General features: G+C 42.7%; 1 protein-coding gene across 1 annotated transcript; it reads left to right on the plus strand.

Moving 5' to 3' along the window:
* The first annotated feature begins 1,559 nt into the window (after window positions 1-1,559).
* On the plus strand, window positions 1,560-5,684 carry LOC140305331 (neuronal pentraxin-1-like). Its single transcript, XM_072384144.1, has 5 exons — window positions 1,560-2,074; window positions 2,390-2,597; window positions 3,250-3,491; window positions 3,740-3,919; window positions 4,398-5,684. Exons 1-5 carry the CDS (start codon window positions 1,643-1,645, stop codon window positions 4,617-4,619), a joined length of 1,284 nt encoding a protein of 427 aa, XP_072240245.1. The 5' UTR covers window positions 1,560-1,642; the 3' UTR covers window positions 4,620-5,684.
* The last annotated feature ends 10,121 nt before the right edge of the window (window positions 5,685-15,805 follow it).

Consider the following 15,805-nt stretch of genomic DNA (forward strand, 5'->3'; position numbering starts at 1 on the left):
AAAGAGTAGACTCACACCAGCTGAATTAGTTATAAACAGACGCTGTTTTTCAGAGAAACATTATTTCATACTTAAGTAATCATAATCTAAAGCACCAGTCTTTATTTTAATGGTGCTGAGTGGTTTAAAGAAGTGAAACTATCAAATGTTCAATTGAAAATCTTCTTTTTCTTCATAATAATTTATGATTATCACGAATACAGCTTGAAGGGAAACGCTGGTCCTGGATGCATCTTTAGATGATTATTCTTTCCCCACTTCAGCCTCATCCTTACCCACAGGCTACAGCAGGTCATTTTCTATCCTCACAAAGATCAGTGCTGAAGTGTCGAGCTCTTCCTTCGCTGGGTATCTTTTTTTTTATTGATGCCATAGCCGCGGGGGTAGTTATGTAACAATCTGTTTAATTATTTGGAAACAGTTTGCTTTCCTTTTAGCGCCTCCGCTCTTTGTAGTGGTGAGATTGAACATGTCTGCTCACAGCATCTCTGCCGGGTTGTGTGTAGCTGTTTGTTGTGCTTCTTCTGACACAAAATGACACTCGAGCTTTGGGAAATGTGAGCAGCAGCTTCTCTGACATTAAAACAGCGTCAATCCAGATCTCTGTAACCACGTTTTTGGGCGCGCGGCGGAGTGGTTTTGTGTGAATGCACGTGCCACCGGGCAGGAAATATGTAAGGTTGTGTTGGGGACTCTGCCCATGGGACAGACTTCTCTGAAATATGGAGAGTGCCGTTCATTTAAGGTGGACTGATAATGGCTCAGCATGGCGGCTCTTACCGTAAAGAGCTTCAGGTGGGCTGGATGGCTTTTAAATGAGGGATTTTCTTATTTTTCACCTTAAAACTGACAGAAGGAATCTTCAAAAATCTTTCATTTTCATACATTTATGATCAATTTATGGATCTTTATTTTTTCACTTGACAATAAAGGAATTACTTCCAATTATTAATCTGTAGTTGATATTTAATCTATTTATTTCATTGTTTTATCAAAGTGTGATCTGCATCTGAAACACCATAAACTTTAATTTTCCTTTATGTTTAATTTAAGTTTCACATTTACACTTCTTATTTACACAAGGATTCAGTTCCTTCATATTTTTATTTGTCGCTAATCAAACATAGTTTTATGAATCAGTTTAAATCAGCTCAATTTTGGATATTATGAGTGAATTAAAAACGATCTGTCACTTAAAGGATGCAAATTTAAGAGTAAAACACAACCCTGTTTATAAGCATTATCTCAGAAGCTTGAATATATATGTAATGGCGGGTCAGAGTACACTAAAGACACTGGATGAGTACATATTTCACCAGAAATTGAGTCGTGCGATGCCTTTATCCAGTACGCGCTGCTGCCTATCTCAACCACTTCACTTTCCTTTTACTATTCAGTGCACACGCGCTCTGTATCTGTAGAAACTGCTCGTTGGAAACAGCGAGGACGACCTTAAATAGGGGGCAGGACTCGGTAGGTGTAGCAGAACCCGCTGCCTCCCCTCAGTGATGCGGTGAATCTGCGCTGCGTTATGTCCGCTATATAAAGCGCACGCGGCAGCATCTCCTCACAGCTTCAGTGGACAGCTCCGTGGTGCTGAAAACTCAGACACGCTCACTCACGCACGCGTTCGCAGCGACTCATGACTGGAAACATGGAGGGATTCTCGTGGAAACTTTTTGTACTCTCTTGTCTGGTTGTTGTGGAGAGCTCCGCGCAAGACCTCGGACAGACGCAGTTTATTTGCACGTCGGTGCCCAAAGATATGGACTTGTGCACCGCCACGATGCAAAACAGCGGGCCGGCGGAAGACCTGAAGACCACGATCATACAGCTGCGGGAGACCGTGCTGCAGCAAAAGGAGACCATTGTGAATCAAAAGGAGACGATCAGGGAACTAACGTCCAAGTTGACCCGCTGTGAGAGTCAGAGCCTCCCGGCGGCGGCGGGTCCCGGCGGGAGGCGGCCGGGGGCCAAGAACACGATGGGGGATGTATCACGGGGCACCACGGAAACTCTGGCCCAGCTGGGGCAGACTTTACAGACGCTCAAACAGAGACTGGAGAATCTAGAGGTATGCAAGCAGAGGAGCGAAGCACTGACCAGGTCAAAAGTTAATTAAATTAACCTCCAGAGTTAATCTGAGGATAAAACTCTGTAATGCTGTACTGTTCTGGCTTTTTTGGGGCCACATGTGTGTTTTCGCGTATTTTTTCCCCAACAGTTGGAGAGACGCATCGTGCGGTAGAATACTTTAGAATAACGCGCTAAAAACCAGCCTATTCTGATCAAACTATAATCGAGCTGACAATGTTTTAGAAAATTGAGCGAGAGAAAGTGTTTCCCGTCCTTCTTTATCTCAATGTGTGTGTCACTCTGTCCAATGCAGCAATACAGCCGAGGGAATAACAGCGTGCAAGCGAACAGCCTGAAAGATCTGCTGCAGAACAAGATAGACGACATGGAGAAGCAAGTTCTGTCCCGAGTCAACACGTTAGAGGAGAGCAAACCGGGAACGAGGAATGACACCGAGCAGCGGAACAGAGTGGAGTCCACGCTCACCTCCCTGCACCACCGGATCACAGACCTGGAGAAAGGTGCGTTTGGGTGTCAGTGCGCACCGGACATCAAACTGATCAGTGTTTCGTTGGCGCCGTTGAGTTTGACTCTACATAAATTTAAAGAAACATTACGTGTACTTTAATTGTTTTTTAGGAGCAGAGTTGGCTCATCATTGAAGAACTAAAATCAGTCGTATTACAGCCGCTACATGACACCGTTTACAGTGCCGCAATCATCACGTTGCGCGCAGATATGAGGGAAGACAAGGGGGAGCTGCATTGCTTTGCATAATCTCAAGACCTGTTAACGCTTTTGCTTCACTCAGTTTATGTTTCCTCCTCAACATGACTCCCAAACACGTGCATGCGCCTATGTGCGAAGGGGGTGTGCAACACAGAGGTTAGAAGTGGAGAAACTTCGCAGGGTGCGTCTCGCTTTGGCGCGTTTAGCATTTCAACACGTGAGAATGCGCGAGAGGAAGGAAGAGGGAGGTAGAAACAGCCATCTTATGCATCAGCAAAAGACTGAAAACTGTGAAAGAAAATGGGAAAAGTGAATGTCATTTCAGATCAGCTCAACTGCCATCGTAATGATGAATAGTTTAAATAGTTAAGTCTAAATGAACCCCCAAAATATATAAAAATAAAATCTACTGATTACTTTCACTGACATTTCTCTTACCCACAGGCAAAGACACCAGACCATCAGATAAGTTCCAGCTCACCTTCCCTCTGAGAACTAACTACATGTACGCTAAAGCCAAGAGGAGCCTTCCTGAAATGTATTCCTTCAGTGTGTGTCTGTGGATCAAGTCCAACGCCTCTCCAGGGGTGGGAACACCGTTTTCCTACGCCGTTCCCGGTCAATCCAACGAGCTGGTGCTGATCGAGTGGGGGAACAACCCCATGGAGATTCTCATCAATGACAAGGTAGTGCGAGTTGAGGATTCTTGTATTTACATTAAACATGTCAGGACAATGCAGCGAGATTTGTGGAGGCTGCAGCAGCATTTAACGGCAATTCTGTGTACTTTGATGAGTCAGAGCAGGCTAACAACTTATCCAGCTTAATAAAAAACACGTGACAGAGGAAGGGATTCAGCAGGAGAGAAAGAAGGGAGTCACTGTGATTGGTAACGCAACAAAAAGACGGCACTTCTGACAAATCTCTGTTGCAGGTTGCAAAGCTGCCGTTTCTCATCAACGATGGAAAATGGCATCACCTCTGCATCACGTGGACCACCCGCGACGGGATGTGGGAGGCCTTCCAGGACGGCGTGATGCGGGGCAACGGGGAAAATCTGGCGCCGTACCACCCCATCAAACCAGATGGAGTCCTGGTCCTTGGACAAGAGCAGGTGGAAACTCATTTCATTTTCAAACCACTGAAACCATATCCTGCAGAAAACCTTTGGAGACAGTCCTCAACTAATTATGTCTAAGTTTGGACAAAGATTAGAGGGAGGGGGGGTATCTATGAAATGAGACTGAAGACATTTAAAAGGTGAACAGTTAAGACTTTCCAGTCTAATTAGAGTGTTAGTTACAGTGTGAGTCATCCATTTGACATGATTATAGATGGAGAAACACAATGAAGACTCAGAGGAAAGCTCAGAAATGAAACCACACATTTTTCTACCTTCCAGAATAGGTTTGATATAAACCTGAATGTAAGAACAAGTCTTCTCGGGCGATGCCGCACAAAGTTGTATCATAAGATATTAAAATTCAAAAGGCTCTTCACCAGAATCCTGAGGATTGTCACAGAGTCACAGGCCTGTAGGCATTCATTGCGTTTCTCGGGTGAAGGTCAACACTTTTCACTTTGCTCCACAGGACACGCTGGGAGGAGGTTTTGATGCAACACAAGCCTTCGTCGGAGAGCTGGCGAACTTAAACATGTGGAACAGGAAACTTTCCATTGCAGAGATCTACAATTTGGCGACCTGCAACAGCAAAGCACCAGCCGGCAACGTCTTCTCCTGGACAGAGAGCAACATTGAAATATTTGGCGGAGCGACCAAATGGACCTTCGAGCCTTGCCGCCCGCTCAACTGAACTGTTCAAGAAAGGCCTCTCTGTATTTCTGAGCTTTAGTCGTTCATGTCTTCATTTGACATTTGTTAGAGACTATCTGAGTTATTGGTAAGCTTAAATCTGGGATTTACATGATTCTTAGGTATTTATGTGCAAAACAACACTTCTCATCTCGAGGAAAAAAAAATCCCATTCCTATTGGAAACCGCTGTGAGAAAATATTGGTATCTGCTTTTCTTTTTTTCTTTCTTGGATGTTCAGTTGAAAGCACACCTAAGCTTTTCGTTTGGCTTATTTCGTCTTGGACTGGCAGCTGGCGATCTGCGCCTTATGTTTGGACTATTCACAATCCAAGTGAGGAATTACATAACCAATCTCACCCTCCTTTCCCTCTGGAGAGTGGGAGATTACGCTGTCCGTCCAATTCTTGTCAGTGTTTGGCGCTGTGAAGTGATGTCTGATGCGGTACAGCTCCCAGTGACCCCTCCTCTTCTTCCTCCTCCTCCCATCTCCCACACCTCCTGCACTCCCCTCCCATTCCTCCCCTCCGGAACTTGCACTGTGACTGACAAAGAAGAATGCCAGGAGAGGAGGGTACGATGAAGGACACTGCAAAGTCAGACTGTGGTACAAGTCGATTTGTAATCATTGTTCGCTTCAAGTGTTTCTGTAAGAATGTCGTTAACTTGCCAACATTGCTACGAAGCCTGGGTGCCTTGGGCTGGTACAAATATTCAGCACATTGAGTATGTTTTAATTTGCAAATTCAGTGTTTACTGGTTTGTGTTTTTTCTGAGTTGGGTTAAGTTACTTGTTCCTCTCTCGTTGGTAAATGTAATTTAATTACAGTTTGTTATCTGACATGATGTGTTTTGGCAGGTGTTTGTACTACTCTGTATTAGGAATGTTACAGTATCTGTATAGTAACAGCATGAATGAAAGAGTGCTGTGGAAGCATTGTTGAAATCTGCTTTACTATCTTCTCTGGGTCTGGGTTTTTTACTGTATTGTTATATGCTCCAAGCATGGCAAAACTGAGAGATGAAGAATTTAATTTTTGTAATAAAATTGTGATACTTAATGTCACAGTGCATTCCTGGCTTTATGTGCATGAGGGGGGGCTGCAGCGGTTGCTATCTAAGTGTAAAAGTCCAAAGGTGACTGCATAAACTGGCTGCTTTGTTGTTGCTGCTTCGATGCCTGAACTGAAGCCGGAGGGGAATAGTGCCTCGTCACATCACCCGTCTGATTCATGGTTTGAGCTAAAACTGCAGCGCATTAAAGTCACCTTTTCATGGTCACTTCAAAGAACTCCTGAAATCTTAACTATGTCAAAACGTGTTCAAATGCCACGTGATCATTTCAGCTTCAGTCGACTCACATTCTGGGGCTTGAACTTCAACGACTGCTAACTGTTTGCAGCCCATTCAGCATGAATTTGTCCAGCTGTCCTATGTTTAAAAGCTGTGAGATGGCAACATATTCAGGGGAAAATAAAGAAAACTTAAATGCACAAGCCATAACCATGTGTTCTGTAACATGTGGACCTAAAGATGTGCTTCTAACTCACTGGGAAAGGAGTTTCTCTCACACAAAGGTGTTCAGAGTGCCACAAAGCTTCTGGGATTGGTGCGCTCGCATTATTCATTTAAAATGGCTTCTTTGGCTTCTTTCACTGGTTCACCCCTTGAGTTAGGAGCCTTTTTTCTGCTTGAATTATTTAGGTCAGTGAACGTGAACTTGAAGGTTTATCTTCTTTTGTTTTAAACAGTTTTTTTTGGGAAAAAAAAGGCTTTTTGTCACCAGAAAAAGAAAATCCACTTCTCTTAACATGAAATTTTCAGACCAGCAGGCTCCTTTATGGCTTGCCGAGCAGTTTCTGACTCAGGCTTTATCTGGGAGCAGATGACAACATAAGCCTGCCTCACATTTTGACGCCACAGCACACCGCGACCGTCAGTGGAAACATAATCACAGGCTGCACGCAGCTAATACCTTGTTGTCGTAACGCTGCTAAGCCCTGACAGAATACATTGCTGAAGTGCAATTGCATTTGTGCTCCAGGCAAAGCTTTGTACAGAATTTTAAGCAGACAGACTAAAATAGATCCGGGCAGCCTAAAGGATGATCTTGCACCTTTGTATGAGTAAGAAACAAGGATAAAGCCACCTCTTACATGAACAATGTAGACTGACAGCTTTGCATGATGAAAGAGGCACAAAAAGTAGATTGAATGCACTGTAATTTCACCATAAAACGTTGACACAAGCAGCGAAGAGGCCACAAGACCGAGGGACACAGAGTGCAGCGCAACTTAACCTAATTTTATTCTTTTAAAGTACAGAACATGACACAATGTTTTGCTTGCAAAGCACATATTCGAGGGCATGTTCTCACCTGGCAATATAAACAGATGCTGAGGTTCAAACAAGTTCATACTGAGCAGAATTTTAATGCCTGAACTCACACCACAGATCCACAATAAATCAATCAATTTATCCTCCACTGAGGCTACGAAGGTGAAGAGCCTCTGCCCGGGTGGTCGGGAGGACGCCACCATCCTGGTGGAAAGAGAGAAGATTTCAGATGCACAGGAATCGTGACATCTGTAGTACATCAATGTTACTTTTAGTCTGTCTGTGGTTTCTTGGTTAATCATATGATGCATCAGTAAAATTAAATAGAAAACAACTTGATCAATATACAACCAATCTCAGGTAAAAGGGAAGGGAAATTTAGACCTGACTACGTTTAGTTAAAGGGAAAGTTTAGTGACTTTTAACTATGAAATATATGAATACAAACCGAAACAGGACCAAACAAAAAATACCGCCTATAATTCTCTATAAAAAGCTTACAAATGCAGCACCCTTCTATACTGAAGCTCAAGTTACAGAGAGAACTTTATAAGTCTGACTAAGATTAGTTTACATCTTCTTAGACACACCAGGCAGACAGAAGATCTCACGTTTGGCCAATTAACACAAAGTAAATGCATTTAAGTTCCAGCAATACATAAAACTACACTAAAACAGTAACAGTGACTTAAATGGCAGCCGAAACAAAGGACTGAGAAGCGATCTTAAATACGATAAGAACAATCACCAGGTACCAGGGAGGAGGAGTCAGGAGCAAACAGACAATCCCACAGTTCCGCTCATATCTGCACGCTTACAGTCACGATTGCTTAGACCATCCTCCTCCCGAAAAATGAGCCTGTGGGGCGTGTTTTTCATGCAAATTTACATTCAAAGAAGCGTGTAGTTCTGAAAGTAACTGAGTGTGAAATGTATGAACGGACTCAACGTGTTTTAGTCCAAAGACCGTGTAGAAATGATGCCCAAATGATGTTATTACCCAAAATCTTTCAGAAAGTTAGACAGAGTCGCTGTTACCAAGGTAACGAATAAAATCACGTCAATTAAGGCGCTGCTTTTTGTAAAACTCAAGTGTTTTAAACCTATTTGGGGTTGTTTTCTAACCCTAACCCTGTAATATTATTGCCAAAACTCAACCAGGAAGTGACGAAAGTATGTTAGTAAAGTGTTTCCATGTTAGCGCCAAACAGGGCTACTTATAAAAACGCCATCTGCTCCACCGCCTCACTGCACCTTCCTCTTTACGAGGACCCTGTAGTCTGTTAAAGAAACCCTTTAGAACTACGTTTGCGCATGAATTCCCTTTAAGACGGTTTTTCACGCAACACAGAATAAAACAAGGAATGAAATTACAGCTCAAGACTTTCAGATTCAGACATCAGAACAGTTCCCATCTGATTAAACCAGCTCTGAGACCAAAACAAAGATTGATTCCGCACGCAAATCTGTCACAGCAGAACAGAAGGAGCAAGTATTTTTAAAGGGGAGGTCTCTGGAGTCAAGCCATCCGAGACAGACACCATATATCAATTCTCTGAGGGTTGTTATTTTCTTTTGGAGAGATTGAGTGGATAAAAATGTGACATCTCGGCTGACATCTCATTAATTCATAAGTTGTCCCCTGTGGCAGAGCCAAGACTTGAACGATGCTTCAGTTCAGAGCTGCAGCAATTGCTCTTTTTAAAATTGGGGTGACAAAGCAGCGCCGTGTAATGAGTGTTTTGGTTGTGTTTGCTCAATAGATGATACAAGATGAATAGCTGCTGTAACAGAGTCGAATATCAACACGTGGCGCAGCCTTCAGGCTATTGACGACCTGCTTCGTGTTGAGCTGCAGGACTTGAAGTAGTCAAAGTGATTTCACTAACAGCAGATGCCTAAAAGTGTAGAAAAGGAGCCTAATCCTCTTCCCCTCCTCACCTCCTTTCCACTTTCCTCCCGTGGCGGGAGCTCTCACAGCAGGGAGGGAAACTTGTGGCATTTACCGATCAGCAGACGCTTCCAGGAAGGATGCAGGGAGGATAATGAGGCTTCCTGGGCAGCCTGAGCTCAAGGTGGATGAATGCCTTTTTATTTTTATCCATTCTTTTCTAACTCAACCATTCTGAACAATCCTCCTGTCAGTTCACCCTGAATATCACACACATGTCTCAGTGGGCTTCACAGACCATGGTTCAGCAGCTACAGCAGCAGGATGATCTGCAAATACTGTTCAGACTAATATGATTACAACGACACCGTGTACGTCCATTTATTCAGCCTTGAAGTTGACATGTGAAACTTTTATGCTACTTTTAGTCTGGCTAGGGCTAATGTGTCTGCACACCGTGCAGCTATGCTGCAACATAAGACTTCATTTTGAGGTTCCACACTGTGGGTCCTGCAGGATAATCAGCCTCGGCTGCATCATTAGACTTCATTAAAGCGATCTCCAATGAAGCCGCGGAGGAGGAGACGAACAGATGAAGGACTGCATCGCTGTGCCACTCAATGCTTCATATTCGATGATCTCACTGGAGGTAAAACACTGACCTTGAATAAATAGTTTCTGATAAGCTGAAAACTGCCATAGAAGCATTTGGGTGGCTGCAAGGTTGAAGTTTCTCAGTCGCTGTTATAATAACAATATGATCATAAACTGTATTCATAGAGCACCTTTTCAGCTCTATCATCTGCATAACTCCATATGCAATCACTGGGATGCTGTAACTACATTGTAAATATCTATCCTTACTTATTCCGTTTGTATATATTCTGGCTGCTAAAGTGATTCCATCTTCTTATTTTTTCTCAGCACAAAATCATGTATAACCCAATGTTTTCTTTCTTTCTTTCTTTCTATCTATCTATCTATCTATCTATCTATCTATCTATCTATCTATCTATCTATCTATCTATCTATCTATCTATCTATCTATCTATCTATCTATCTATCTATCTATCTATCTATCTATCTATCTATCTATCTATCTATCTATCTATCTATCTATCTATCTCACTGTCCTTGCTGCTGTAAGGTTGTGAGTTTCCCCACCGTGGGACCAATAAAGAACGATCTCATCTTATCTCAACTCTCAAAAACAGAGTTTACGAAGAGTTTTACAGACCAGAAGAGAATCCAAACAAGTTCAAGTTCAGACAACAAACAGGAAGAAAGGTTCAACGTGACAACAGCAGTTAGAATAAATAGGTTAATGAATGAATGGACACTGAATCTGTTACCGAAAGCCTTTTTTTTCCTCAGGCAGGTCGTTCCAAGGTCAAGGGACAAAAGCACGATCAGAGGCTCGACTTTGTAAACACAAGGAAGCCTTGCCCAAGGATCTCAGGCTCGTACAGGGTCAACGGCTCTGAGATATAACTCGGGTCCCGACCCATTCAAGCTTTAAAAGTGATCAGAAAAATCTTAAAGTCAGTTCTAAAACGTACAGCGAGCCAGTGAAAGGCGGAGAAGTGACGTGACCACATGTGTTTAAAGCCGAGCTGCTGCATTCTGCACCAGTTGGACACATGATAATGACTCTGGGCTGATACCAGCGAGGCTGCAGTGACCTCAACCAGAAAATATAAATCCATTAATAACTTTCTTGAAATCTGTGGGGTGAAGTCGAAGCTTCGTTTTGGACAATGTGCTTAAAGGGGAACTCCGGTATTTTTAAACCTGGACCTTATTTCTGGCATGAAATACGTTCATCTACTCACCGAGAACAGTTTGGTGAAAGTCGGCGTCCTTCAGAAGATATTTAGATAACTGGAGATCCATATAACGGAGTGAACGGGGCTTAGAGGATGCAGCCTCTAAATAAGGCATTATCTGTCTTTATTTCACCAATACTTTAAGAAGAATGAATGAATGAACGTGTGCTATAGCTCTGTTAGCTCATAGCTGCTGTTATGTGGCTACTTGCAGCTATAGGAGAGCTAACGGAGGGATTTCTACACAGGCACTCTACTGGGACCACTTTTCCATTTGCCTGTAACTGAAGGTTATTAAAGGTGCATTTATGTACTCCAGTTGTCTGTGATGGTTTTATTTCTGCAGTATTTAGCTTAAGAACCATTTCCTGATCTTACTGAATGCTTTTCTGGAAACTGCACCTTTGGGTCTGTGCATGAGGTCCCGACTTTTCTGCGAAAACGTCAGTGAATTAAGATAATTTTCTGTGTCCATGTAGCTCCTGTTAAACTGGCAGGATAATCAATAGGCACTTACCGAGGTGCCTATTCGACAGTAAACAGGCACCATCCTCCACGTCTTCTTTCACCACTGATCAATGAGTTCATTTGAAACAACACGACAGTCACGACAGCAACTCCGGTATTTTTAAACCTGGACCTTATTTCTGGCATGAAATACGTTCATCTACTCACAGAGAACAGTTTGGCGAAAGTCGGCGTCCTTTGGAAGATATTTAGATAACTGGAGATCCATATAACGGAGTGAACGGGGCTTAGAGGATGCAGCCTCTAAATAAGGCATTATCTGTCTTTATTTCACCAATACTTCAAGAAGAATGAATGAATGAACGTGTGCTATAGCTCTGTTAGCTCATAGCTGCTGTTATGTGGCTACTTGCAGCTATAGGAGAGCTAACGGAGGGATTTCTACACAGGCACTCTACTGGGCCTGAGCACGGAGTGAATAAACTGTGCTGCAGGGGGGCGTGTGGATGAAGTGGTCCCAGTAGTTCCTCACACTTTACGAACCTTACGAACGGGTCAAATTAAAGGGGAACTCCAGTATTTTTAGACCTAGACCTTATTTCCTTCGGAAGATATTTAGATTCCTCGAGATCCGTATAAGGGAGTGAACGGGGCTTAGAGGATGCAGCCTCTAAATAAGGCATTATCTGTCTTTATTTCACCAATACTTTCAGAAGAATGAATGAATGAACGTGTGCTATAGCTCTGTTAGCTCATAGCTGCTGTGTTGTTGTTATTGGCGGCTATCGGGGGGCTTATAGAGGCTTTCTACACACTCGTCTACTGGGATGATGTCATCGCTGCCCGCCGCTGCAGCACAGCTCATGTCAGAGATGCTGAAACTCCAGAGAAGCAAATACAGGCTCTCAAACATAGAAAAATACTTTTTGAATTCTAATTCAATGATGTTAATCCAGCTGTATGGAGATTTTATTTATTTACTCCTCAGCGAGGAGTTTGGAATCTAAATCCAAGAGTAGAAAATCCCAACTATTCATGTCTGTTCTTCGAGTTGCGGAAGCCTTTTGAAGTTTGTTTTGATCTGCAGGCCTGCTGAGTTATAACCCCTCTCTCCACAGATGGAAGCTCCTTCCTGTGGTTCCGGTGTTTCCTCTCGTTCTTTATGACGAGTTTGTCTCAGGAGATCCCAGGTATCCCCCTGGGCACCGTCCTCGGTGCTTATTGTGAGTCACTCTTTCTTCTGCAGCTCTCTGAACTTTATATTTGTGTGTCATATGTTGTAAGGGTGATGACTGGCTGTGTAAAGCTGCAGGTAAAGAGAAAATCAAAACAACCCAGGGCCATAAAAGCACCACCGTCGCTGATATAAATCCCACTGCGCTTCAGATATGCTTTGCTTTATTCATGCGCCTCGTCCTCACCTACTGCCACCTGAAACCTCAACGGGATCCTCCATGAAATGTGACAACAACAGGATGTCAAGGTTGAGAGAACTCCGGGGAAAGGAGGAGCTGTTGGAGCTCTGACCTAATTTAACACGCTCTAAATTCACACTTAACTTATCAATCTGGAGCTTTAAAATGGGTCTCGATGGATGTTAAGATGTAAAAAGCATCATCAGGACCAGAGTGGAAGAAAAAACACTGAAAAAATAAACTGAGGAGTTAGATTTTTAACGATAAAGACCAGACCAAGTAAAGTGATTGCTTTGAAGGAAATCCATCTATCTATCCATACATTTTCTAAACTGTTTAATCCAACAGTAGGGTCACGGGGGGGCTGGAGCCTATTCCAGCTGTCATTGGGCGAGAGGCGGGGTGCATCCTGGACAGTTTGCCAGTCCATCACAGGGCCACACAGACACGCTCACTCCTGGGACATCAGTTAACCTAACATGCATGTTTTTGGGTGGTGGGAGGAAGCTGGAGAACCTGGAGAGAACCCACACATATATGGGGAGACAAACTCCACACAGAAAGACCCCAGGAATCGAACCTGGAACCCTCTCGCTTTGAGGCGACAGCGCTAACGATCATGCTATCAATGCTATCAATATACAGAAATATTGGGACACTGTAACAATACTAATACTAATCTCCCAAATCCTAAATCTCATTAAAATAGAACCCAGAAAACATCAAATGTTTGAAAGTGAGACATTTCATTGTTTCATGAAACATTTAAACTTAAATTTGGCTGCAGCAACACGTTAAAAAAAAGCTGGAACAGGGAGATGTTGCTGTGAAGCGTCCCATTTAATTTATAATATACTGCTTTAACATTTAACTTTCATCTAACAAACAAACTCTCCCTCGTAAAAGATATCTCAATCTTAATGGGATCACTCTGTAGCACAAGGGCAAAACAAACAAATAAGCATGTAATTTATAAATGCTGATGATTCATTTTAACAGTCAGCTCACGGAGGGAAACAGGGACTGGGGAGCCATGTTCCTCCAATGGTCTTTTTCTCTGGTACAACAGGCAGAAAAGCCAATGTGAAATGGACTAATTCCATTCCTGATGTAATTTCCTGTCCCAGTAGACCTCTGCATGATGAAAATAATGTGCAATTTTGTTTGTTACAGTGTATTCATTCGATAAAAAGTGTTGATTTATTGCTGATAATTACTTTGCAAGATCTGATGAACAGCTGAGGGAAAAATAAATACCAGAAACTGCTTTGCCTCCTTGGAGGAAATAATTGATCATTAGTATTGAGTTTATCTTCTGTTGTCAGAGTAAATCTGTGACTCTGGGGGTGTCGGGTAGCTCAGCAGGTGCTCCATGTGCAGAGGCCGAAGCATCCTGGGTTTGAGTCCCGACTCAGGGCCATTTTCTGCATGTCATCCCCCCCCTTTCTGTGCTCTTATTTCCCATCAGTTTGACCAAATTGGATCAATCGAGCGGGATACACTGCAACAGCTGCTTCACAACAGCTGCAACTGAAGAATTACACGAGACAAACTCCTAAACTGGACATAATCCAGAGGATTGGACTGAGGATATTTAAAAGTGAGCAGACTTGGCTGTTGAATAAAGTTTGACTTATCTGAGTTTTGTTTAATTTAATGCGCCTTTATGTATGAAAATAGACCCATTAGCAGTCAATCACTGATATTGGGCTTTATAAATAGTAAAAATTATTCAAAAAGTAGCTCCTGGAATATTTTTCCTGGATTGAAGCCACTTTACGCTGTTTATCGACCACATTTACTGGTGCATTTCTGATGCTAAACATGAGACATTAGAAAAACCTTTAGCTAGTTTAGCTGCGTTTAAACAAAAACTGATGCAGTCCAATGACTGAACTGTTTGTTCTTATTTCACATTTCAGCCACAGTTTGGTTAAGTTTCGGCACCAAAACCACTTGGCAGGGCTTAATAAAAAGAAATGGTTCAATGAATTCCATGTTTTGTGACAGTTATGCCGAAGCTAGTTTCAGGGAACGCTGATCAATCTGCTTCACAACAGCTGCAACTGAAGAATTACACGAAACTCCTAAACTGGACATAATCCAGAGGATTGGATTGAGGATATTTAAAAGTGAGCAGACTTGGCAGCAGTGTTTTGTTGGCCTTGGATTTAACAGTCTGCTCTTCCTCTAATAAGTGTCTCACCTCAGAGATTATTTTCCTGTTAAAAACAAGTTGAAAAGACATGCCAAATACATTTGGGTATAATGACTCGTAAACCTGAGACCTTTTCCCCTGGAGTCAGTTACAATAAAGATGTTTCTGTGGAGAGTGAGTTAGTCACAACAGCCTTTCCGCTCCATTACATTCGCTCGCTCTCCAGCCTGAAGCATTACACCGTTTCCTCGTGTTCAGGGTGAAACGCTGGGTTTGTGGCTGAGTTATCATGTAAATCATTCATTCATTTGACTCATAATGGTATGTAAGGTACTGAGGCCAGATGATACTCGTTTGAGCCCAGTTTAACAGATCTGATGTAACCTGAATTCAGCAGGATGTGTGATTCACATCCGGGTGTTTTTATTCGTTTAGCTAAGCTAACGAGGGAGAGACTCAGCAGTAACCTTAACCGAGTCATAAAAAAGCAACGAAACGGTGAGTAAAAACTGAAACAGTCCCATGTGAGTGTGGAAAAAAGATTTAAATGTAAAGTTACACCCGCAGGTACAGAAACTGGATGTAAAGTTACATGAAAACACTCACATGAGACTCAATCTCGGTTCTTCCACTCGACTGTTGCATGTACAGCGCAGTTTTCTGACTCCTTCGACTCCTAATACAGACTTTTTCCATATGAAATGTGAAGTTTATGTGCAGGAAAGTGACAAAATAGCAGAGATTGTGTCTGTGGAGAGAAAGTTTGAATGAGTCTGGGTTGGTTTGTGTGCACAATCAGACACTTTCGTCACATTTGTGTCAAAGAAGATTGTCCTCATGCTGGAAAAGCTTCTGGTCTGAAGTAAAACAAGAACTATGATCGTCCTCAGCTGCTAAAATAGAGGAGTGAATTTCTTCTGATCATTTCAGGCAGTCCAGAAGCTTGTTTGATGGCCTGAAGGGTTTTCGTGCCTCATCCTCCAACAAGCACCCGAGCGTGCTGTAATGAAGGCTTTTTGGTGCAAAAACATCAGTCTTTGTTAAGGTTTTGATCATTTTCTGATAAATAAATGCAGATAACACCGGCTTCTC

This window comes from Leuresthes tenuis, unplaced genomic scaffold (assembly GCF_036924035.1).
Source record: "Leuresthes tenuis unplaced genomic scaffold, fLeuTen1.0.hap1 SCAF_4, whole genome shotgun sequence".
NCBI classification, from domain to species: Eukaryota; Metazoa; Chordata; class Actinopteri; order Atheriniformes; family Atherinopsidae; genus Leuresthes; species Leuresthes tenuis.

Excerpts from the sequence above, each read along its gene's own strand:
- LOC140305331 (XM_072384144.1), top strand. The coding sequence starts at position 1,643 with ATGACTGGAAACATGGAGGGATTCTCGTGGAAACTTTTTGTACTCTCT. Across the intron at positions 2,598-3,249 it reads GATCACAGACCTGGAGAAAG|GCAAAGACACCAGACCATCA; the intron begins GTGCGTTTGGGT and ends TCTTACCCACAG. Across the intron at positions 3,920-4,397 it reads TGGTCCTTGGACAAGAGCAG|GACACGCTGGGAGGAGGTTT; the intron begins GTGGAAACTCAT and ends TTTGCTCCACAG.